This window comes from Drosophila navojoa, chromosome 3 (assembly GCF_054131105.1).
Source record: "Drosophila navojoa isolate 15081-1374.11 chromosome 3, UAZ_NAV_1.0, whole genome shotgun sequence".
In the NCBI taxonomy this organism is placed as follows: domain Eukaryota; kingdom Metazoa; phylum Arthropoda; class Insecta; order Diptera; family Drosophilidae; genus Drosophila; species Drosophila navojoa.
This window is the reverse complement of record NC_142891.1, coordinates 31,046,774-31,071,888: the sequence shown is the minus strand read 5'-3', so window position 1 is coordinate 31,071,888 and position 25,115 is coordinate 31,046,774. Positions and strand designations below refer to the sequence as shown.

At 39.6% G+C, this 25,115-nt stretch overlaps 1 protein-coding gene and 1 pseudogene across 1 annotated transcript in view; both read left to right on the top strand.

The window, feature by feature from the left end:
* On the top strand, window positions 1–1,007 carry LOC149092021 (uncharacterized; annotated as a pseudogene).
* An 8,803-nt stretch (window positions 1,008–9,810) lies between these two features.
* The window catches only part of Cdk5alpha (Cdk5 activator-like protein), a 34,180-nt gene continuing 18,875 nt past the window's right edge, over window positions 9,811–25,115 (top strand). The window contains exons 1-3 of the mRNA XM_089257679.1: window positions 9,811–10,659; window positions 10,718–10,855; window positions 16,337–16,542. Coding sequence (XP_089113805.1) covers window positions 9,811–10,659; window positions 10,718–10,855; window positions 16,337–16,542 — 1,193 coding nt within the window. The remainder of the gene's footprint in view (window positions 10,660–10,717; window positions 10,856–16,336; window positions 16,543–25,115) is intronic.

Genomic DNA, 25,115 nt, shown 5'->3' with positions numbered 1-25,115 from the left:
ATGGGGTTTTAGTCGAGTGGCAGTGGTCATTTTTGTCTCAAAGACAATTACGCGCACTCTACCATCTCCTCAGGCTATGGTTTCTGTCACCTGTGGACACGATTGGCAGCGGCGCGAGCGTTCCCCCTATTAGGAAGTGCCCTGGCGTGAGCACTTCGCCATCGTTGGGATTGCTGCTGGGAGCGACCATTGGCCGCGAGTTAAGTACGGCCTCGACCTTGACCAGCACGGTGGCCACCTCGTCTTGCCGTAATCGAGCGCTGCTCATCGCTTTCAGCAGCAAACTCTTCGCGGATTTCACCGCCGCTTCCCAAAGGCCGCCAAAATGCGGCGCTCCAGGAGGGATGAAAACAAACTCCATGCCCCGCTCCGCATCGTTTCCATATCCGCTGTGTTGCATTAAATAGTTGCCTTGAGGTCCAGCGTGCGTGCAGCACCCACGAAATTGGTGGCATTGTCGCAATACAGCTTCCGGACAAGCCCACGTCGACCAACGAACCTGGATAAACCCATCAGAAATGAATTTGAGGTTAAGTCGGTGACTAATTCAAGATGCACTGCCTTCGAAGTGAAACAAACAAATATGGCAATATACATTTTGACTGGCGATTTGCCACGAATTCCCAGCGAAACTAGTATTGGACCACAAACGTCCGCTGATCTCAAATGGCCTATTACCATGTAAGCGATCAGAGGGAAGATCGCCCATTATTTGGGATAAGTGTTTCGGTTTGTAGCGAAAACAAATTACACATTTTCGGACTACTGCACTGCAAGCCTCTCGAGCATTGACCAGCCAAACCTGTTGCCGAAGCAGGCCCATTAGTACTAGTGGATTGGCGTGGCAATGAGAGCGATGCAAATACTCCAAATAAAGCGTCACGAAACGACACCTTTTTGAAAGCAATAAGGGGAATTTGGCATTATGTGCTAATGGTGCCTTCAATAAACGACCTCCTACTCGTAGCAACCACAACACATGCCTGCCATGCTGATGTGGATGCAAAAACGGTCAGTTTTTGCAATGACGGTTGCAACACGAATGCAAGGAATGCGAGGCTTAACTCAGAAGCTGTAGGAACAAGTGAAGAATGACTCTCCTGTTTTCAATTGATATATGCAACGATGCGGAGTAGCTTAGAGAATGGCGAAGTTGATTCAATAAGTTGTATGACGGGATTTGTTACCTCATCGTTCTACACTTCTCTAGCAGCTCTAACTCTTTTGATAAGGTAATTTGTTGGTTGGCTGGCCACAACGTGACAGAAAGCTTTAAGAATCCTGGTCCGCAAAACCACAATGATGTCTTAAGCTCCTCAACTGAACATCCCCGAGATACAATATCTGCTGGGTTATCTTTCGTTGGTACATGACGCAAAGAGACATTAGTTGTCAACTCTTGGATGGTTGAAACGCAATTAGCAACGAATGTATTCAAGCTAGATGAATGCGTACGCAGCCAATGAAACACCACCTCAGAGTTTGACCAAAATGTGACTTGATTAATAGGACGATCAAGTATTTTCTTTACTGCATCCCAAAAGGTAGCTAACAATTCTGCAGCACACAACTCCAGCCGCGGAACAGATTTTGTTTTCAAGGGCGCTAACGAGGTATATGCAACGAGTTTAGATTTGAAAAAACAGCTAGTTACTGCCTCAAATTCTTGCCTCATTTGAACAGGCAATTGGTCATCCCACCCAAGTTTGTGCAACCATATTTCTTGTAAAAGGACCTTCGCACGAGTTACGATCGGACTTAACAAACCTAAGGGGTCGTATAACCTTGCTACAAATGACAAAACGGATCTTTTGGTCTGTTGAACTTCTACTGGACAGTTCATGGAATATCTAAAACTGTCATTCATCGAATTCCAAATTAATCCCAATGTTTTTGGGTCCTCTTGATGACCAATGACTATATCATTTCTAGCTGGTTGTGCTGCGAGTTGTTTACAATTGGACGACCATTTTGTGAGAGGAGCCCCAAACGTTTGAAGAATTGCTATCAAGTCTCGATGCAACAAGCACAATTCTTCAACGCTATCTGCTCCTGTCAACAAGTCGTCCACATAGAAATCTTGGGCTAGCGATCTTGCAGCAGCTGGATGAGTGGAAGCATGCAAGTCGTTTAGATGTTTTAAACATCGAATTGCTAAAAATGGAGCAGTCGCTGTCCCATACGTTACTGTACTTAAACGAAAAATTTGTAGCGGATCAGTGGGAGTTTCCCTCCACAGAATAAGTTGACAATTGCGGTGGGACTCGTCAAGTTCAATTTATCGGTACATATTAGCGATGTCTGCTGTAGCAACCCAAGGACGAAGTCGAAATATTAACAAAGTCTCCCACAACTGCGGCTGGATGGTGATGGGATGAAATAATGCGGCTCTCTCGGAATTTGATTGTCAGTTGGCCCGAGGTAGTTTGACCAATAGTCTCCACAAATGACTTCTCGCACAGTTGTTGCTCTGGGGTATACAAATTCGAATTGATTGATTTTGGCTTTTCTTCCAACTCTCAGAATTTGCGAACTATTGGATCTATACCTATGTCGTCGTTTACGACGCTAATGAAAGTCGACGAACTAGTAGCTGCATTCAATGTTCGGCAGCGACCAGATACAATCCAACCAAAAGAAGTCAATTGCAATGTTGGGCTGTTATCAGGTCCCTTTGTTCTGCCAATATATCAAAAAAGATATCAGCACCGAGCAGCAGATCTATACATTGGGGCTTGCGGAATTGAGGATCAGCTAATTGTACGTTATCAGGTACCTTGATCTCTTCAGTAAGCTTCTCTGGTTGGTACGAGGATATGTAACGTAACACACCAAAGTCTGTTCGTATTTCTATGTCGTCCGTTCGGGACGCTATCGAAGTTTGAACGCTGTGCTGAACAGATGACTGACAATTAGCAATGCCCAACAGCTGAATCCCAAACCTTTGCCTTTTTAACTTCAACTGTTTCGCAAGTTCCTCAGTTATGAAATTCACTTGCGAGCCGGAATCTAATAACGCCCTAGCTAAGTGATAAGATCCAGATTGATCTCTTATCTTCACAACTGCAGTTGCCAAAAGAATTTGATCAGATGCTATCCGTGCGTGATTTACAGATGAAATCTGTGACGAAGTGATACGAGGGACTGCTGATACAATTGTTGAGCTAATTTGAGCCGCCTCAGAGCTGTATCTATGCAGTATGGTATGGTGCGGCTTAGAACACACACAACCGTGTGCTGATTTGGAAGCAGCCACCGAGTGTCCTGTTCGCAAACAATTTGTACAGAGCGGATAGCTCTTTGCGAACGCAAGCCGTTTTTGACAGGGTATTGCTGCGAATGACGAGCTCGAGTGAATGAAGTGATCATTCTTTTTACAAAATACGCATTTAGGACCAAGTGGCTGACTTGGCAGAGCGACAGCCAGTGAAGTTTTTCCAATTCTTTTCTTACTATCCTGAGCTACCTTACGACCTGGGCCAGATGATTCTTCAGCACTTAAATGCTGATACCGTATGTTTAAGGCAGCTTCACAATCTTGCCACAATGGAATCTTATTGTAGTCAAGATTCTCTTCCCACCTAGAGCGCGTGCCAGCGTCCGCTGTCATCATTACTAAATGGATGAGCATGGCATTCGAAATCTGCTTATCAGATCCTAGCGATAATAGAGACTCGTAAATGGCGCGGACTGAGTCTATCAGCATGCACAGAGATGATGCTGATGGTTCGGATATGTGTGGGAGATCAAATAGTTTCGAAATGCTGTTGAAAAATATGAGACTTTGATTGTCGTACACATTTTTTAAAGCAGCTAACGCTTTTGGGTAATTAGCATCTGTCACCTGATATGCCTTGACAGTACCTAATGCTTCTTTGTTCAAGCATGACAACAAGTGATTAAACTTTTGTATGTTTGATAGCCCTGGGTCGTTGTCAACTAAACTCTCAAAAAGTCCGATGAAATTCTTATATTCCGAATATTCTCCGCTAAAGCTGGGCAACTTTATATTCGGCAGATTCCTAGAGTGTGACACTGAGCTTATCATCGTAGAGTTAGCGGGACTCTCACTTTTAGGTTGGCTATCACTACCTCGCTTCATTAGAAGTGCCTTTGTTGACACACACAAATCCTCTAAAGTTGACCGAGGCACTAAATCTGCGTTAATGTCGTCCAACTATTGTTGTGTTTTAAAGGCCTTTTCTATGTAGCGGTTCACTATCTCAAGTCGACGTTCAATTTCAAATAGCTCTACTGGTTTAGTGTAATCCTTCAATGATTTGTTTATGCGAGTTATATCGTTTGTAACATTTTTGTAAACGGCCAACAGACCTTCGACACGCTCCGACGATGAATCGTCCATAGACCTATTCTTTCCTCGCTTATTAGTCATGTTAATGCCAGATCCCATTAACAAGAATTGATCCTCCCGCGCCACGATTGAGTGATAGTGAGTTATGCAAAGCGAACAGCTGATTTAACAGCGTGACGTCATTATTTCAGAAAATTTGAGGCGCGCGTTTGAATTTGTATGAAAATTAAGCGATTGCGACACTGTTATTTGTTATTAGCCGCCCAGTTTAAGACTAGTAGATTAAATAAAATGAGCTGGGCGGCTAATCACAAGCTCTACATAGATTCACGAATCGGAAAATATAAAGGTTTTTTCTCATTTTTATCGTCTAAGTCGTTTTCTAGGCATTTATTGATCACCCAATCTCTTAACCACTTTTACTTTTGCATATAATGGCCTTAACCACTGACCAGAGACTGACTGGTCAGTGCCTTAACCTTACTATCTAAGGCTTAATTTTTGTAAAATTAATGACTTACTACTAAGCATTACACGTTTCCCATCAATCCACATCATTAAACGTAATAATTTAATTCTTTATATTACAAGATGGCTATAGCTGATACCACTAACCAGAGAACACATAGACTAGACAACTAGTGGAAAGCTTTTTCTGGGACTTTAGCGCCCCAGACTGCTTTGAATTCGCTCGGTGAATTACTTTTAGGCTCGAGCAACGAAAATATACGAAAGCACAATCATTTCGCTTCACGCGCTCGACCGAGATGGTCAAATGTTGAACAAAACATCCTTCTATGCTCAATCTTTCCCTTGCTCTCTCTCTCTCGATGCTCTATGCTCTCTCAAATGTGTATATGTGTGTATGCATGTGAGCACGAGCAGCAGCTCACGAAAATTGAAATTTCTTCGCAGCAAGAACCCATGCCTTCCCTTCTGTGTGAAGAGTATATCGAACTCTTTAAACCGTTTGCCAAGCTCGTACAAAATATGTATATGTGTTTTCGATATTACTTGTGGGAAGGGCATGAAAGCGTTGGTGCTCATAGTGAAAATGCTTTCGCGACGAGCGTGCACACACACAGTCTCCGTGACTATATGTATTATGAGCATTTGTGTGCCTGTGTGCGAAGCTCTTGCTGCCTGTAGCGATTTCAGTGTAGTCAGTCAGCTACTGAAATATAAGCGCCTGTTCAATTCAAAACCCAAAATCGTTCGCACAATTTTAAGTTGAGGTAGGCACACGCCAATGCTCATGTCCCATGCTTACACACATGCACATACACACACGCACATATAAAGGCACAAAGGCAGTCAAAGGCTTCTACAATGATCACCCCATCATTTGTGAGCATCGCGGCTTCTGCGTACACACAATCAAACATATGTATGTATGCATGTGTGAGTAGTTCACAAGATCTACCAAATGCGAATTCGGGGCTCTGAAATCGCTACAGGCAGCAAGAGCTACGCACACAGGCACACAAATGATCATAATACATATAGTAACGGAGACTGTGTGTGTGCACGCTCGTCGCGAAAGCATTTTCACCGCTTTCATACCCTTCCCACAAGTAATATCGAAGACACATATACATATTTTGTACGAGCTTGGCAAACGGTTTAAAGAGTTCGGTATACTCTTCACACAGAAGGGAAGGCATGGGTTCTTGCTGCGAAGAAATTTCAATTTTCGTGAGCTGCTGCTCGTGCTCACATGCATACACACATATACACATTTGAGAGAGCATAGAGCATCGAGAGAGAGAGAGAGCAAGGGAAAGATTGAGCATAGAAGGATCTTTTGTTCAACATTTGACCATCTCGGTCGAGCGCGTGAAGCGAAATGATTGTGCTTTCGTATATTTTCGTTGCTCGAGCCTAAAAGTAATTCGCGGAGCGAATTCAAAGCAGTCTGGGGCGCTAAAGTCCCAGAAAAAGCGTGCAAAAAGCTTTCCGCTAGTTGTCTAGTCTATGTGTTCTCTGGTTAGTGCTTCACCCTAGGTTTTTAGAGCTGAATCAAGGTTGAATATACATATGTATGTTTTCTTAGGCTTCAATACTCATAATCATGCACAGTTTTCGATTGGACTATAAGCACACCAACTGTGCGCCATATAATGTTATGCTATTAACAGCACTCTGTTAATAATATAGCTCCACACGCGTCTCACACCCGCACACGCTTGTCACTTGACTCTTCTGGCATATATATACATGACACTTTTTATACGAGCGACGAAGCTGCCATACTCCAAATAAAGACTATGAAATTATAGCCTGATCTTTTGTTTTTGTTGAAGACGCCACCACTCCAACAAGTCATGATGCTATAAGTGATGCTCAGTTGAAACCATTTTCAATCGAAACAAATCAATTCACTTAATGTATGACAACAACACTCAAGAATATTAACAAATGCGTAATAAATCGTAATAAATCTTAATATATATTACGCTGGCGGTGTTAAACTATACTTGAGTGACTGTTACCGACAGTTGTTAACGATATAGCGAAGACAACAACCAGCATGTTGAGTGAAACTTAACTATGTAGATCAATTGAGTGCAATGCATTCACACATACACATGCATAAGTGAGAGAGCGCCGGTATGTGCAAGTGAGAACTCAGCGCTTGCATGTATTTATGTACTTCCCTGAATATCCACAAAGATCATAATCCAGTTTCCTTCAATTCAGAGAGTGTCCACCCGGGGGCGCCAAAAATGTCCTTCTAAAAGGAGTCTGGGCCTTCGATGGGCCAGTGTATAATATATTTTTGAAATATAGACTGCAACTTGCGGTCTCTCTGAAATAAGCACGAACGAAGTGCTGGCACCGGTGTTCAATTTTGTACTACTTTCTTGAATTTTAACAGCAACGCAAGCGCAGCTTGCACAGCAGAGAGCTCATCTAAGCGCTAGCAGCGGGGGAGCGATTGTTTGGTGAGCGACACTCCCGTGCCAGCTCATACAACAACAGCTACTTTAGAGTGGTTTAATTTTCATTCTTAACCTATACAATTTTAATAATTAAATTTCTTCATTTTTACTAATTCTATATAATAGAGAGGGCATATATCCAAATGCCTCAACAACCGATAAAAAACTTTATCGAAAATCAGTTAAAAAATTATATCTGCTACATCTCTAGAGCTAGAGTGCACAATTATCAATTTATATTAACCACCACCTCTATATCACCCATCGAATTTTAGATACTAGAGACTTGTGCTTCGGATTATACAAGATTGTACGTCTAGAAATTAAATTATTCAACAAATAAATTTCAGAATGTAAACATAATGTTAAAATGTATGTACATTCCAAAGCAGAAGTCTCTAGTACACGAAATACGCCTTTTAAAAAGGTGAGGTTGAGGTTGTGAATTTAGGGGTGGGGAGTAAATTATAACAAAAACCGAAATCATATAAAATACACATAAGTCTCTAGCTCTAAAGGTGTAGAAGATATAATTAATTAACAAGCTTTTGATAAGGTTTTTAATCGATAATAATCGTTAATATCGGGAGTTGTTATCGATTTTTAGTGATAAACTTGATATGCGCGTGATATACACGGACCTAGGAAAAAAAATTTCAAGTCTCTAGCTCTTATACCTTCTGAGATCGACGCGACAGGACCAAATTAACTCAGCTCGTCGCCCTGATCAAGAATATATATACTTTGTTGGGTCTGCCACGCCTCCTTCTGTCTGTTACATACTTTTCACAAAACCATTATACCCTGATTTCCCATTTTCAAGGTTGAAATATAAGTTTCTTGTAGGGTTCAGGGGATCTCGTAGTCGAGCAGTCTCGACTAGAGCTTTCTTCCTTTTTTTTTTTTTTTTTTTTTACCCTGAACACATTGAAAATGGGAAATGAGGGTATAATGGTTTTGTTAAAATGTATGTGAAGGAGGCGTGGCAGACCCCACAAAGCATATATATTCTTGATCAGGGCGACGAGCTGAGTCGATTTGGCCCTGTCTGTCTGTTTGTCTGTCCGTCCGTCCGTCTGTCCGTATGTTTGAACGCGTCGATTTCAGAAGATATAAGAGCTAGAGACTTCAACTTTTTTTTTAAATGTTCGTATATACAGCGCTCATATCGAGTTTATTTAATATGCCTGGTTTTTGTTTAAATTTACCCCCCACCCCCAAATCCACCCCCACACCATCATCTTTGTAAAAGTCGTATATTAAATACTAGGCACTTGTGCTTCGGTATACACTTACATTTCAACATTATGATTACATTCTGAAAGTTTCATTACGATCGTACGTCTAGAAATTAAATTATTCAACAAATAAGTTCTCATAATATTGCCAACATATTGTATGTGTATGTGTCTGCGTGTGTTTGTTTGTAAGTGTGTGTGTGTGTGTGTGTGTGTGTGTGTGTGTGTGTGTGTGTGTGTGTGTGTGTGTGTGTGTGTGTGTGTGTGTGTGTGTGTGTGTGTGTGTGTGTGTGTGTGCGCTTGTATTTGTTTGTATGTGTGTGTGTGTGCGCGCTTGTATTTGTTTGTATGTGTGTGTGTGTGTGTGTGTGTGCGCTTGTATTTGTTTGTATGTGTGTGTGCTAATTATTTTTTAAATATCAGTTGCTTGTAGGGTTCAGGGGATCTCGTAGTCGAGCAGTCTCGACTAGAGCTTTCTTACTTTTTTAAACATAATATCCTTGCATCTAGGCCGGCGAGGGATTTTGTATTTATTTTTACAAGTGGCTTGATTGTGGCAATGTGAACAACCTACATAAATATATTTGTGCTAAATTTATCTATCGGTATTTTGAATCTACCACCCCAACTATCCCTTTTTTACTTGTTATTTTTGTAATAAAGATTACATCAGTTAGATTAAAATACAATTTAAAATGGGACGAACATTATACGAAGATAATTTCACTCCTTCAATTTATTAATTAGTTATAGTCGTATTTTTTTTTTTTTTCATAAGATAAATATAAATGTACATAATATAATATATACTTTTTAATTATTTGATAACAAACATATTGAATAAAAATAAATAACTTTTTGTTTGTTTTTAAAAACTTTAACAAAAACAAGGGTAAAAAAAATTCCGAGCATGCTCAGTTGTTTCAACTAAGGGGGTTGATTGTATGTAATACGCGTATAAATCGATTCAGGAAATATTTCAGACGAAACTCAAAAGTTGTTCCACAGACATGTAAAAAACGATTATGTATTATATTTTGAGTGTAAAGACAGAAGATAATTAAATTCTTAAAAACTATCAACGATTTCGCTTTACTTTTTAAATTACAAACTTTATAAGTTTATTTCTTTTATTGCTTTCCACTCAAAAAGATAATCAATAAAGTGAGTGCATTTTAACTGAAAATCAGGTAAGATTTACTTTTTCTCAAAGTCATAAAAAAATAATTAAATGTTTTTATACGCCATGTTAAATTTAATATATTTTCTCGAACTAAGATAAAAATTCTTACAGACAATTATTTATATTTTAGCTAGAATGGGCACCGTTTTAAGTTTCAATCCACGTGATAGGCATCCAGTATACTCATCACAGCCCAATTTCCCGTATAACCAATCTACGGACATTCAAAATCAAAATCCGAACGATAATTCTACATCAATCGACTCTCAACTGAATAATTTTTCCTATGAGCAGTTAAATAACGCTAAAAATCGAGAAAATAGAAAAGCTCATTCACATCAGATATCAAGGAATGGCTCTGTACATCAAAATACGTGTGGGAGCCTACAATTTAATATGCACACACAGATGAACTCGCACAATTTTAACAACCTGGCATATTCATCAAAGGATACAATTAATAATGATTTGGATGCTCATAACGAGAACTCATCTATTATATCAGAAAAAAGTTCTATTGAAAAAAACTTAAAAAAACATTCACTCTTTATAAATGCTCTATCTTGGAAAAAACTGTCTACATCTCACAACAAAAAAAAAGTAGAAAATAAGAATAAGTGTGCAAACTTACCCTCTACATGCTTTAAGGCTCAACTTTTAGAAGCTTCATATTCGTCATCATCCGATAAAAACAAAAACATTCAGCTTCATTGTAATCATATTGAAGAGCATCAGCATCAACAAACCCACTGTAATCAAAGTCAGATAATTCAGGAGCTTCCATTTTTTCAATCTACTAAAACGCAAAAACTAACGACAGCGAAAGAGCAGGGAAGAGTTAATAATACTAACTCAATAACAAATCATAATAAGTTAATTCAAAAGCAACCTTTAGCTTTGACTCGGCCTCAGCAGCTGCAAATATCATCAATTCAAATTAAAAACACCAATCAGAATTATATTCCACGTAAAACTGTTATTCAGGTAATTAGTAAATGTAGATGTTATATCACAATAATCTATATTATGGTGAAATTTTTAGGCATCGACTTCAGAGCTGTTAAAATGTCTAGGTCTTTTTCTACATTACCGGTGCCATAGATTAAACAATTTTGATCCTGGGGACGCTGTTATGTGGCTGAGAGCAGTAGACCGAAGTTTATTGCTGCAAGGCTGGCAGGTAAATATATGATCTTTTTACAACGGTTAATAATTTTTAAGCTGAGAAGTTTAATAATTGCATAATAATACTAGTGGGATTATATATCATATTTTCTAGTACAATATATACATGTATTCAATTTCAATACAACGTTCAATCTCTGTATTATTTTTTGACAAACAAATATTTAAGAAACAATTAAGAACGTTGCAGTTACCAACTGTAGAATGCCTTTTCACATACCATTAGCAATTTAGTATCTATGTTTTAAATTTCAATCTCTATTAATTTAGAAAATGCAGTTTTTCTCGATTTTCTCGCCCCTAGTAGCCGTAGAAGTTTAATGTTTTAATGTTTTAGAACGAACTATCGGTAAAAATGTCTACGCTTAAAATATATGAAAATTACTGAGTATTTTTCGATATGCCACACTGAATAGAGGAGGTTACTAGTAACTTAACTATCCGAATTTAAAGTCTCTAGCTCTTAAATTGTTGGAGAACTGGGGAAACTTTTTGACCTTGGGTGGTCGACCCGTATATACATAGTTTATATGTCAATGCTCAACAAATCAGTTTTGGCCTGGCAAACTGTTCCCTTAGGGCAGCGAGTTTCGGTGGCCATCTGCTTCTCAAATTCTTATTTACCCTCTAATTTCGGCTATTACATATTCTTATCTTATCGCTGAGTTTGTAAAACTCTGCGTGGGTCTATTAATTATTCTTATCCTATCGCAGAGTTTGTGAGGCTCAGCGCTTGTCTCTTACGTAATCTGCCTTTGGGGTTGCTAGGGTTAGTGTTCATTTGTCTATTTATAGAGTCCGTACATGTGACCCTTCGTATATTCATATGTTCATGCCTGAACAACTCGCATTTTTTTCCCATACAAGATCAGATCCTTATTTGAAAATGAAATGAAATGAAATTTAAATTCCTTTAAGCTCACAAGATCTACCAAATGAAAACTCGGGGCTCTGAAATTGCTACAGGCAGCAAGAGCTTCGCATACAGGCATACAGATAATCATACATGTCTCAAGTGGCTGTAGTGTTCTTGTGCCCGCTCGTCGCGAAAACATTTGCATTATGAGCACCAACGCTTTCATACCCTTCCCACATTTAATATTGAAAACACAAATACATACAGGCGCCCTTTAGGTCACAGTCGCTGCCGCAGTTTGCTGCCATATGACCGTAATCAAGGCACTTGCAACAGCGTTTAGGCTGATCCACGGCGCGGATACGGCATACAACCCATCCAATTCTGATTTTGCACAGCTCGAGCAGAGTTTTGGCTTTTCCAATTGGAAGAGCAACTGTAGCTCTTTGCTGTCCACCGAAAGCCGGTCGAAGCGACTTGGCAGCCTCAATGGGGAGTGAGCTATCCTTCAACTCCGCCCTAATTGATTCCAAGATCTCCTCTTTGCTCGCTAACTCATCTAGGTCACGAATCTCAATTTGAGCCGATTCGATAAGTGTTTTAACTACCGCTCGATCACCCAGGGCCTTGCCTACAGCTTCGTGAAGGGCCTCAGCACTATGCTCTGGCTTTCTGCTCAGTTGCAACAAAAGGTCCCCCTTAGCTGTCTTCCTAATGCCTTGAACGTCGCCGCTCAGGTGTCTTGACTACAAGAAGCATGTCCGCATAGCTGCAACCACCCACGCCTGAAATCGCGATTGCGTCACTTCTGGGTCGTTTTTGGATGGCGTCCTTTAACGACTGTCCAGCTGTTCGGGTTCGTCTGTCGACCTGCCTGATTTGAATTTTCAGCTATAGCCCGTAGAGCCATTGGTTCTTTTGGGTTCGCTGCGCCTTTATTGGGCCTCGGCTTTTTTGAGGGTGTTTTCCTCTGATCGGTGGCAGCTTCCCTCGACCGCTTGGACCGTTTTTTCCGGGAACATATTTACAAAGGTGTATTTATATATATTTATGGAATAACTAAGCATTAATTACCTATTAATGTGCGACAAGAACAAATTTGTTCATTAATTTCCTGCAACTTATTTATATCAACTCACACAATTGCAATGTTGTCCAAATCAATGGTGTCTAGTTCTTCCATAAGAGTTTTACCTTGCGTATCATCGTTAAAAAGAGACTCCTCCGTAACATTGTTTAAAATTTGAACTGCTTTTATCGTGTTCCTTCCGTTGTCAGATGTTATGCTGTAATGTAATATTATCTATATTATCTATAAATCAAATTTTACCTGAATATTTGTTCCACTTTAATTTCATAAACCATTAAAATCTCTAGAATTTACCATTACGTTACCCATTACCCAAACAAACGTAAAAGCCTGTTTACTTCATTTAACTCAAGCAAACGATCAGTGTTTGACTTGAGCGATACGAAAACAGAAGTAACTATCTCGATCAGAGTGCGAGCGAAGTAAGTCAGACGCGACAAAATTCTGTCTGTTTCAGTCTGAGTCTATTTTATTGTGTGAGTGAAAGACACTTATTTGCAGACAACGAAAAAGTGTCAACTCTCATTTGCGAGCTCTGGTATAAACATACATTCTCATCTCGTTATTTAAATATCGATTAAAAACCTAAATTATTTCTTCTACACCTTTAGAGCTTGAGTCTCTAATTTAAAATTAAGACAAATATGTATATTAATTTCGATTTTTGTTAAAATTTACTCCACACCACAATATCTACCCTTAACCTCTATATTTGTAAAATGCGCATATCAAAGACTAGTCTTGTGCTTTCATGAAGATAATCCATCCACAATAAAAATTATTAAACAATCAAATTCTCTAAGTATGCTTACACTGCAGCCCATCCGTGTTTATGCGCGCTTGCCTATGTGTGTCTGCGAGAGTAGTTGTGTGTTTCTTGTGTAAGCAGAAATACGCCAAGAATTATTAATTTAGCAGTTCCTCAAACGGTTCAGGGGATCTCATAGTCGTGCAGTGTCGACTAGAGCTATCTTCCTTTTGTTTTAAAAGATTATCATAACTTGTCTGCTTTTTGCCACGCCACGCTGCGTGGGGTCTTAATCGCGGCTGACGCAACGATTGCGGGTATGCCCTACTGACTTCAGTTCTTAATATACATTTTAATTTGGAGACCTAGCTTTAAATATGTGGGAGATATAATTTTATAACTGATCTTCGATAAGGTTTTTTATCGATAAAAAATATCGGAATGAGTTATTGTTTTTTAGTGATAAACTCGATATGCGCGCTGTATATACCCCTAGTACTGGTAAGTGGTTCGTAGCTGGTGAAATCACTACTTACTAGGGTACCACCACTACTTACTTTGCTGACCCTAAGCAATGCATTTCATCATATCGTTATTTGTATGAAATGTCCGCAAAAAGGGTCAATCGCCACCACATCGTTTTTATTATTTATGTTTGTCACATTTAAAACGTCATCAACTTGAACTTCATTTTCATTATTTTTTTTGGTTTTATCCCCTTTCTGGAGTATTTTCTGAAATCGCAGCACAATACAATTTGTTTCTGTATTTTTCTTTCACTATACATTTTAATTATTATTATTATTTTATTTCTTATTATTTCTTATTTTTATTTTATTATTTTAATTTGTTAAAATTTTGTTACAATTGCATGTATGTGTTAATATTTACGTTTGTTTTTTGCTTCAAAACTTCACTTAACTTGCTCAACGGGCGAACGCAGCAGCCTTCGAACAACGAGGAAGAGCAGAAAGCATAAACGAAAACAAACGGTACTTCCATTACAATTGTTCTTGTAAATTATGAAAGGAACAGCGACAGAAAGCGAAGATTGTTTTTTACCTTCGTTATGGACTATTCGCAAAACACAAAAAATATATGTAATGAGAGTACCGTTTTTTTTCATTTATGTTTTCTGCTGTTTCATGCCTATAGTTTGTTGCTCAGTGGTTCGGCGTTCGCTTACCATAGGGTCAGTCAAGTAAGTACCCATGTAATGACTAGTGGGGAAGGTAGTTCAATTATGGTCAATCGCCCCCTCCAGTACTACAGGGTACGGACATTTTTAACAAAATTTGAAGTCTCATGCTCTTATATCTTTTGAGATCTACGCATTCATACATACGGACAGACGGACAGGGCTAAATTGACTCAACTCGTCACCTTGATGAAGAATATATAAGTGGCTCACAGCTTATTTGACCCAACGTAAAAAAAAATTTCATTTGCTCATTACTTTATACCCAATACAAATTTTAGAAAAATTCAAACGAGGAATTGTTATTTCAATATTAAATTAATGGAAAACATAACTTTTGTATTCATTTTAACAAAAATAATAGTAAAAAAATAATAAAAACTAAAATAACTCATAAATTCAATGTCACAGCTTATTTGACCCACACTGTTTGAAGGACAGTTACAATCCCGTAAAATGGAAATAAACGGTACTTTTTCAGGTTTTGTTTTGATTATTGAATTCGCAATGTGAATTTGAGTAATTTTTACCATTTAAAGTGAGATTTTGTTAAGAAAACACGTGTTTGCGAAAATGGGAAAGCGCACAACAATACAGCAGCGGGAATTGGTACTACACTACTTTCAAAATGGAATTTCACGGCGCAAAATTGCAGAGATTGTTAATTTACCCGAATCTACAATAAAAAAAAATAATAACCCAATTTGTTTTTGAAAACAGAGTGGTTAATAAGGGAAGAACAGCTCCAAACAAAATTTTCAATGCCACAGATGAGCGATACATTGTGCGTCAAATAAAGGAAAACCCCAAGTTATCCGCTCCAAAACTGGCTAGTCAGATGGAGCAACAGCTGGGGAAGTCAGCTAGTGCTGAAACGATTCGTCGTATACTCCGAGACCATGATTTACATGGTAGAATTGCTCGCAAGAAGCCTTTCATTATCAGGTCCCGGAATATTTCCAACAAAAATGAGCTAAAAACGGCATTAGTCGAGGAATGGGGGAAAATCCGGCCCGAAACAACAAAAAAATTTGTGGCTTCAATGCCAGCAAGACTTAAGGCTGTATTAGACCAACAAGGGGGTCATACAAAATATTAAATTAAAAAAAAATAGGCATAATATTGAAACTACTGCTTAAAATAAGTACTGGGTCAAATAGTTTTAGTTTTTGTTATTTTCTTATTGCTATTTTTATTAAAATGAATAAAAAAGTTATTTTTTCCATTAGTTTAATATTGAAATAACAATTCCTCGTTTGAATTTTTCAAAAATCTGTATTGGGTATAAAGTAATGAGCAAATGAAATTTTTATTTCACGTTGGGTCAAATAAGCTGTGAGCGACTGTATAATTTGTGGGGTCTGCCTCGCCTCCTTCTGCTTGTTACATACTTTTAAAAAACCATTATACCCTAATTTCCCATTTTCAATGGGATCAGGGTAAAAGAAGGTACCTGAGCACTTTCGACTCAAATATAGTATGCATCGATTAAGCAATAACAAGTTCAATAAATTGTTCTCTTGAAATCCTAATGCTTATTTTAAAAAACGAACTCTAATAAAAATCATTTATTTTTTCATCAAGGACGTGGCATTTATCAACCCTGCAAATGTTGTATTTGTTTACATGTTAGTACGTGAACTTGTAAATGGAGAAGAAACGAAGGAATCTGATCTTCAAGCTTCTGTGCTTACCTGTTTGTATTTATCTTATTCATACATGGGTAATGAAATTAGCTATCCACTCAAACCATTTCTCGTTGAGGATTCAAAAGAAAGTTTTTGGGACAGGTAAGTTAAATACTATAAAAAAATCCATATTGTTGTAGTGGTGGCGTCGCCGATAAGTAAAAAGACCGGGTTGTAATTTCCTCGTCTTTATTTCTTAGATTAAAGCTGTGTTGCTCATATAGCATTAGTAAAGATATATGTATCGTCAATACCAGCAGAGGCAAGTGTCGCTCGAGGGGGGACGAGGTACTCCGCGGGGCGGCGAGTACAGCGAACCAGTAGGAGAACTGGGTTATGTTATTAACAGAGTGCTGTTAATAACATAACGTGTGTTGCGGGAGGAGCAATTCTTGTTAATGGGATCTGGCATTAACATACTCCCCCTCCTTGCAAGGATTGCAAATTAAGACGTCGCGTTAGAAGCTGGATATCTCTTGGTGTGCGGAACAAGGACGTCCTGAAGATGCAGGAGCGTGTGGTGATTCTGGCCACACGTTTTGCAACGTCCCTTGTTGCGGCAGGATTGCCTGGAGTTCTCGTGAGCCAAGCAGTTCGTGCAGTACTCATGTATAAGTACCGCGCGCATCCGTTTTTTCCCTGAAAGGCCCAGAAACCGCTGGCAGTTTCGGAGACCATGGGCTCCTGGGCATACGCGGCACTGGAAGGAATTGGTACCACGTGGCTTGCTGCTTTCTAATGACGGCGTCTTTATCTGGAAAAACGAATGAGTTGGAGGTTGAATTGCTTGTTCGTTGGAACATAACATGGAAGTTAGTTCGACAGCACAAGGAGGACGAGGATCGAGTTGGAATGATGGGCCTGAATAAAGGATATCATTCAGGCTCTCATTGAAACCGACCCTCACTTTTGTATTCGTGTTGTCGGGAACTCGGGATGGAAGAGTTGCCGGAATCTCAAGTTTTGTCTCACCCGGAACGGATACTTGAGTTGTGAACGAGGAGACCATTTCCGGTGAAGTTCGTGAAAGTGGGCCAGTCAGTACCCAACCGAAAGCAGTCTCTAGACCTAGAAGGGGTCCACAGATATTCGGATGGTAACCTCCCTGAATAATAGTCGGAAGGATATCCTCACCTAGAAGGACATCAATTTCTGAACTCTTGTAGAACTCGGGATCAGCTAGCTGAATATTCGGCAGCTGGTTCAATAAGAGTTGCGGAATTGGAGATGAAGGGAGTTTACCGGCAAGTTTTGGAAGGACGAGAGCAGAAGCTTCGATGCGTAGTCTCGGCTTCGAAGGAGAACCAATGTCAAAGCAGCATAGCTTTTGTGCATGAGCTGTAACTGCTTGACTCAAGCTGGAAACTTGAGTCTGCATGGATTTGAGGGGCAACTTGATTTTGCGGAATAGTCGCTCAGAAATGAAAGTTGCTTCGGATCCTGAGTCGACTAAAGCACGGGCGGGATAGATTGCTCCGGAATGGCATATGTTGATCACCGCCGTGCCGAGGAGGACACCTCGCGTGTTGGCAGCCAGATACGTTTGGACGTTGGACATAACTTGCGTACGAATTGGGGCTATAGCTGTTGCGGATGCAGCAGCAGACCGAGGAGTATTGTCCCTATGGAGTAGGGTGTTATGTCGACCATTACACTTGAAACAGTTGTGCGTACTGGTACACTCTCGTAACTGGTGACCCTTAGCGAAGCAGTTCAGGCAAAAACTCTTTGCTTTTATGTATGCCTCTCGTTCGTGGATAGACAGCTGGAGAAACCGAGGGCAAAATCGAATAGGATAGTTCTGTTCTGAACACAGATCGCACAGATTCACTTGCGTTGTGAAGGAGTTGACTACTTTGGGAGGGGCAGAGCTCGTGTATCTCGGAACTGAGATTGGAGCTATTGGTGCAGAACGATCACCTTCCATAGCCTCGAGAGCAAGAGCACGCTCGCTAAGAAAGTGACTAACGTCCTGCCAGGGTGGAATTTCTGTTTTTTGTGTCAGTAAATGCTCCCAGAGAGATCGAGTGTGACCTGGCAATTTGGATGTGCACACGAACTCAAGGATACAGTCCCAATTCTCCGTAGAGATTTGAGCATGCTCGCAGAGCCGAGCCTGATTCCTTGGTGACTTTGGAGAGGTTGAGCAGGATTTTAAGCTGGCTGTTGACTAACAGCCGCTTATTCTCGAACCGATCACACAAGGAGCCCCAAGCCGCTGCAAAGCCGTCGTTTGTGAGAGAATACTCTGCGACTAAGGCATTTGCATCGCCTGCTGTCAACGGGTGGAAGGCGACAGCCTCCAGACGAGGCGAAAGTAGCGGACATAGGAGCGGGCGGTGTACTCGATGCGGAAAGTGCGTCGATTTGCACCCCCAGGTGCGTCGTACACCGCTCATACACAGTGTAGCAGTTGTCGAATTTGGTCTCCATGGCTTCAACTTCGCCACTGCTTGCCCCTTGGTTCAACGCTCTGGCACAGACCTTATATTGCTGCTCAGCATCATCCCACAAGGCCCTGACCCGCTCTCGGAGGATCTCGAAGGCCCGGAGTAGAGCCGCCTGGGTGGCATTAGAGTCCCCGGGACCGTCAATGCGGGCTTCGAACTTAATAAGCCTATCCGCAGCCGCGATGAACTCGGACAGAGACATATTTAATGGATTTGCGGGCTTCGGACTGGACCGGGTTACGACCGGACTGCGCTGGAAAGTGCTGGTGGTCTGTGGTTTCCCGGACGGAATGGGAGATGCGGAGGCACTGCGTTGAATCAAACCCGAAGCGGGTACCTTAAGTTGCGCTTGACCCGAACGATCAGACATGGAAGCTAACTAGAAATTAGCTGGCGGAAATTTCTGATACAGAGGTAGAAAGTCACTTAAGAACAGAGTAATGCAGTTGACAAAAACAAGGAAGTTGTCTGAAGGTGAACTTTGTAGAACAAATTGAAAAAGAAAATGTCTTGTTAAGCAAATAAACGAAAAATGGAAAAATTTAATAAATTTAATTAGGATAAATTAAACAATTAAATTAGATTATTAAGCTGGGGAGATTTCCTTTTAACAATAAAAGAAAAAAAAAAAAAACAAGACTAACAAGTAAGAAGACTCTAGTCGAGACTGCTCGACTAGGAGATACCCTGAACCCTCCAAGCTGATATTCTTATCATTCTGCACTTCTTTTATGCACGCACTTATACATACACATGCATCCACCCTCACGCGCCTGCGCTCTGCTAACTGCGCAGTAAGCAGCGACTGCGCTTGGGCTGCGCTGCAGTGTGGGCAATAGTATGAGAGTTTATTTGATGAATAACTTTTTTTGTAGACATGCAATTTTCAGAGCGTAATCCTATGGTCAAAATGTGTGTAAATTCCAAAGCACAAGACTCTAGTACTTGAAATACGTTTTTTACAAATTGGGGGCGAAGGGGGCGTGGTATCAAAAATCTGTTGATTACAAAATGTTTGTATTCATCATATATATTTACACAGTAAATCTGAAATCTGTCTAATAGTATTCCAATGAGGCTCAAAAAACAAAATCAATTTTTCAATTATTCTCGATAAAAAGTTATCGGATGAGTTATCGAAAAAATAAAGCAAACTCGTACTGCGTATGGTATACACGAGTATGCACAAAAAATTTCAGCTCTCTAGCTCTTATATATTCTGAGATCTCGGCGTTCATACGGACGGACGGACGGACGGACAGAAAAGTTATTGATACTAGTTACGATCTCAGCTGTTTGGACATAAAGCAAAACAACCAATTTAGCAATTTAAGTTTATTAATTATTTAAATTTGCCGTGCATATGTATGTGGAACCTTTTATTGTGAATTTGTATGTTAATTGTGTTGCTGGGCTGTTTAGAAGTACGCGAGTGGAAATCAAATAAATCCAAGGCTGGTCGTATGTGCATACATGTATGTATGTAAATATGTATGAGCGTATATATAAATAAAACAAGTAGAAGTAATTATGCTTGGTGGATAAGTTATCTTAAATTGCTATTAAAAACTATTAAAAACAACAAAGGATATTGGTTTTTTATTTAGTAGTTCGAGTGAGGAGTATGAATGTATGTATGTACGTACATACAGTGGCTCACACCTTATTTCGTGCAGCAGCACAGTACAACTTTGAAACCGTATTCCCGCTAAACCAGTTAAGATATCCCAAAAATTTAAATGAGGTCTTATTTATTGGTTATTCATTATGTATTAACGCTTTCAATTATTTTTCTATTATAATTAATAAGATTTAAAATTAAAGAAAACTAAAAAAACAGCCCTTTTCCATGTCACAGCTTATTTCGTGCACTTCACTTTCAATGACTTTATTGTCCAAAAATTCTTAAATTATAATTTTTTAACTCATTTTTGTTTAATCACCTCTTTGAATCGTGATTCCATCCAGTTTACTTATTTTCGGGTGATTCCGCTGGAGATTTTTGGCCAATCCTCCAACAGGGCCGTTTTGAGGTCATTTTTATTGAATATTGACCATTTCCGAATGGCCACGCCCAATTTTGCCCACAAATTTTCTATAACGTTCAGGTATGACCACTGGGCCAGCGGATTTACCACATTTGGACTGTTCCAGATCAACCAGGACTAGTATTGACTATATTAAATTTCGACTCATGTGCATATATATGGGTCGGATTGGAAGCAATCTGCCTGGCGCCCACCAAATACTGAGCTCCAAGATCAGCACCAAAAACCAAATATGAGCTATGGCAGTGGCTGTTGCATGGTTGGGCCTGCAAGTCGGGTTTGGGAGTTGGATACTTAGTTTTCATTGATGGTAATATGAACAATAACATGTACCTATCCTTTTTATACCCTGAACCCATTGAAAATGGGAAATCAGGGTATAATGGTTTTGTTAAAAGTATGTAACAGGCAGAAGGAGGCGTGGCAGACCCCACAAAGTATATATATTCTTGATCAGGGCGACAAGCTGAGTCGATTTGGCCCTGTCCGTCTGTCTGTCCGTCCGTCCGTCCGTATGTATGAACGCGTCGATTTCAGAAGATATAAGAGCTAGAGACTTCAACTTTTTTTTAAAATGTCCGTATATATCACGCGCATATCGAGTTTATCACTAAAAAACGATAACTCATTCCGATACTTTTTTATCGATAAAAAACCTTATCGACGATCACTTAAAGAATTATATCTCCTACATCTTTCAAGCTAAAGTCTCCAAATTTAAAATGTATATAAAGATGTATTTTATACAGTTTCGGTTTTTGTTAAAATTTACCCTCCACCCCTAAATCCACCCCCTCACCCTCATCTTTGTAAAAGTCGTGTATCAAATACTAGAGACTTGTGATTCGGTATACACATACATTTTAACATTATAATTACGTTCTGAAAGTTTCATTACGATCGTACGTCTAGAAATTAAATTATTCAACAAATAAGTTGTCATTATATTGCCAACACTGCAGCGCAACCCAAGCGCAATCGCCTGTATATGTGAGTGTGTGTATATGCGTTTGTTTGTTTGTATGCGTGTGTGTGTGTGTGTGTGTGTGCGTGTGTGTTTGCTAATTATTATTGAAATATCAGTTGCTTGTAGGGTTCAGGGGATCTCGTAGTCTTGTTGAAGAAGAATTTTCTCCAAAATGCAGAATAAGTGGGTCTAGAAGGGCGATCCCGATTGCATCAGGCAAATGACTAAAACAATAAACCGGGTATTGACTAGTCCTGGTTGATCTGGAACAGTCCAAATGTGGTAAATCCGCTGGCCCAGTGGTCATACCTGAACGTTATAGAAAATTTGTGGGCAAAATTGGGCGTGGCCATTCGGAAATGGTCAATATTCAATAAAAATGACCTCAAAACGGCCCTGTTGGAGGATTGGCCAAAAATCTCCAGCGGAATCACCCGAAAATAAGTAAACTGGATGGAATCTCGATTCAAAGAGGTGATTAAACAAAAATGAATTAAAAAATTATCATAATTTAAGAATTTTTGGACAATAAAGTCATTGAAAGTGAAGTGCACGAAATAAGCTGTGACATGGAAAAGGGCTGTTTTTTTAGTTTTCTTTAATTTTAAATCTTATTAATTATAATAGAAAAATAATTGAAAGCGTTAATACATAATGAATAACCAATAAATAAGACCTCATTTAAATTTTTGGGATATCTTAACTGGTTTAGCGGGAATACGGTTTCAAAGTTGTACTGTGCTGCTGCACGAAATAAGGTGTGAGCCACTGTATGTATGTATGTCTCTCTGCAGCCGGCGACTAGTATATGAGTGTATCCGAATGTGCTAAACAGCAGAATATTGCAAATAAATTTATTAAACAATTAACAAAGGATATTGTTCTCTCGTTTTAATAAATATTTATCGGAATATACATATAGAAATGGAGAAATATATGTGTATGAATGATGCGGCGATATGTAGGACGGAGTGTCGGACTAAATAGGATTAGTACATATGCTTGTGTATGGATTGTAACACAGCTTCAGACATGTCTATATATGCATATAAGGATATATATACATATAGGTATGTAGTAAATATAATGTAAATTAGTACATATATAAATATATATACAAGGAAATATAGCGGCGGACAAGTGCCAATGTATGTATGTATATACTGTATATATATATGTACTACTTTACGCAAATATGGGGTACTTATCTCGACGGCCGATGGAATGCTGATGTGTATGTGGAGGTGGATGATCTCCGGCTCGAAGGACCAAATGTTGTAGTGGTGGCGTCGCCGATAAGTAAAAAGACCGGGTTGTAATTTCCTCGTCTTTATTTCTTAGATTAAAGCTGTGTTGCTCGTATAGCATTAGTAAAGATATATGTATCGTCAATACCAGCAGAGGCAAGTGTCGCTCGAGGGGGACGAGGTACTCCGCGGGGCGGCGAGTACAGCGAACCAGTAGGAGAACTGGGTTATGTTATTAACAGAGTGCTGTTAATAACATAACGTGTGTTGCGGGAGGAGCAATTCTTGTTAATGGGATCTGGCATTAACACTAATATAATCCCGTTATTTTGTTACCTTATGAAATATTGCTTGAATTTTGTTAGGCTCCCCCACTCCTCTCCTGTTGAAAACGTCCCTTTTTCCAAAAAGACGTGTCTGGTGTCTTCCACCAGAGTTTCCTCTTGACAAAAGCATGTTAAGTACCTTCGAAATCATCCGTATCCCGAGAGAAGCTATGAACAATATGAACTATGATCACAGGATGAGCATTTAGGCCCATCGCCATTTGTTGAGCTATTCCACCTTCTTTGCCATCGTGCAATGCTTTACGTCCTGATCGTGTTGCGTCTTACTCTACTATGCTGTACGGCTTCGGCGAGAAAGTCTTCCAGTGGCATCATGCCAGCTATGACGAGCGCAGCGTAGTCAGAGACGGACCTGCTAACGCTAATTATTAGAGCACGTCATTCTACCGTCGTATAGATGTTGAGAACTCTACAAGGTGCATTCCTAGACATATTCTAAAGGCTCGCGAAAAAATATCCATATGTCTAACATGAGACCAAGATACTTTATCGTCCTCATTAAGACGATGGTGACGTAGGCAGATTCCACTCATTTGCAGACGATAGCTCAAGTCCAGCTCCTGATAACGATCCTCAAATACGACTGATACTTGCGCTGCACATACAGCTGTGAAAACAAGTAAGAAAGCTCTAGTCGAGACTGCTCGACTACGAGATCCCCTGAACCCTTCGAGCAAATGATATTTCAATAATAATGCGCGCACACACACACACACACTCATACAAGCAATCCCAAGCACACACACACACACGCACATCCAAACAAACACATGCACACACACGCCCATATACAAGCGATTACGCTTGGGCTGCGCTGCAGTGTTGGCAATATTATGAGAACTTATTTGTCGAATAATTTAATTTTTAGACGTACGATAATGAAACTTTCAAAACGTAATCATGATGTTTAAATATATGTGTATACCGGAGCACAAATCTCTAGTATTTGATATACGAGTTTTACAAATATGATGGTGAGGGGTGGATATAAAGGCGGGAGGTAAATTTTAACAAAACCCGAAATTGTATAAAATGCGTCTTAATATGTATTTAAAATTTGGACACTCTAGCTTTAAAGATGTGGGAGATATGATTATTTACCTGATTTTCGATAAGGTTTTTTATCGATACAAAATATCGGAATGAGTTATCGTTTTTTAGTGATAAACTCCATATGCGTATATATATACGTACATTTAAAAAAAAGTTTAAGTCCCTAGCTCTGACTTTACTCTTTACACGTTTGTTAGTGTGCGTGCGAGCTTACTTGCTCTCTCGATTTCGGTCGTCGTGCTGTGCAAATAACTCTCTGTGTTTCCTTAGTTACGCTCTGTAACGGCTGTTTTTATTGTTGATTATCTCTCTCAACATAATCATTCGTTCTGCTCTTCAACGGCTGGTTGTTGTTGGACTCGCTCTGTCAGCATATTTTACTCTCTTTGTTTTTATTTCTGTTGCTTTTCTTTAATTTCTACTGTAATCCCAATTGCCAATATGAGCTGTTGCAAAAAATCTTGTACGTTCAGGCAGGCAGTGGACTCTGTACAAGCGCAATTTGTCAATTGCTGGTTGTGCGATAATATGATGCATATTAAATGTGCAGGTCTCACTGGTCG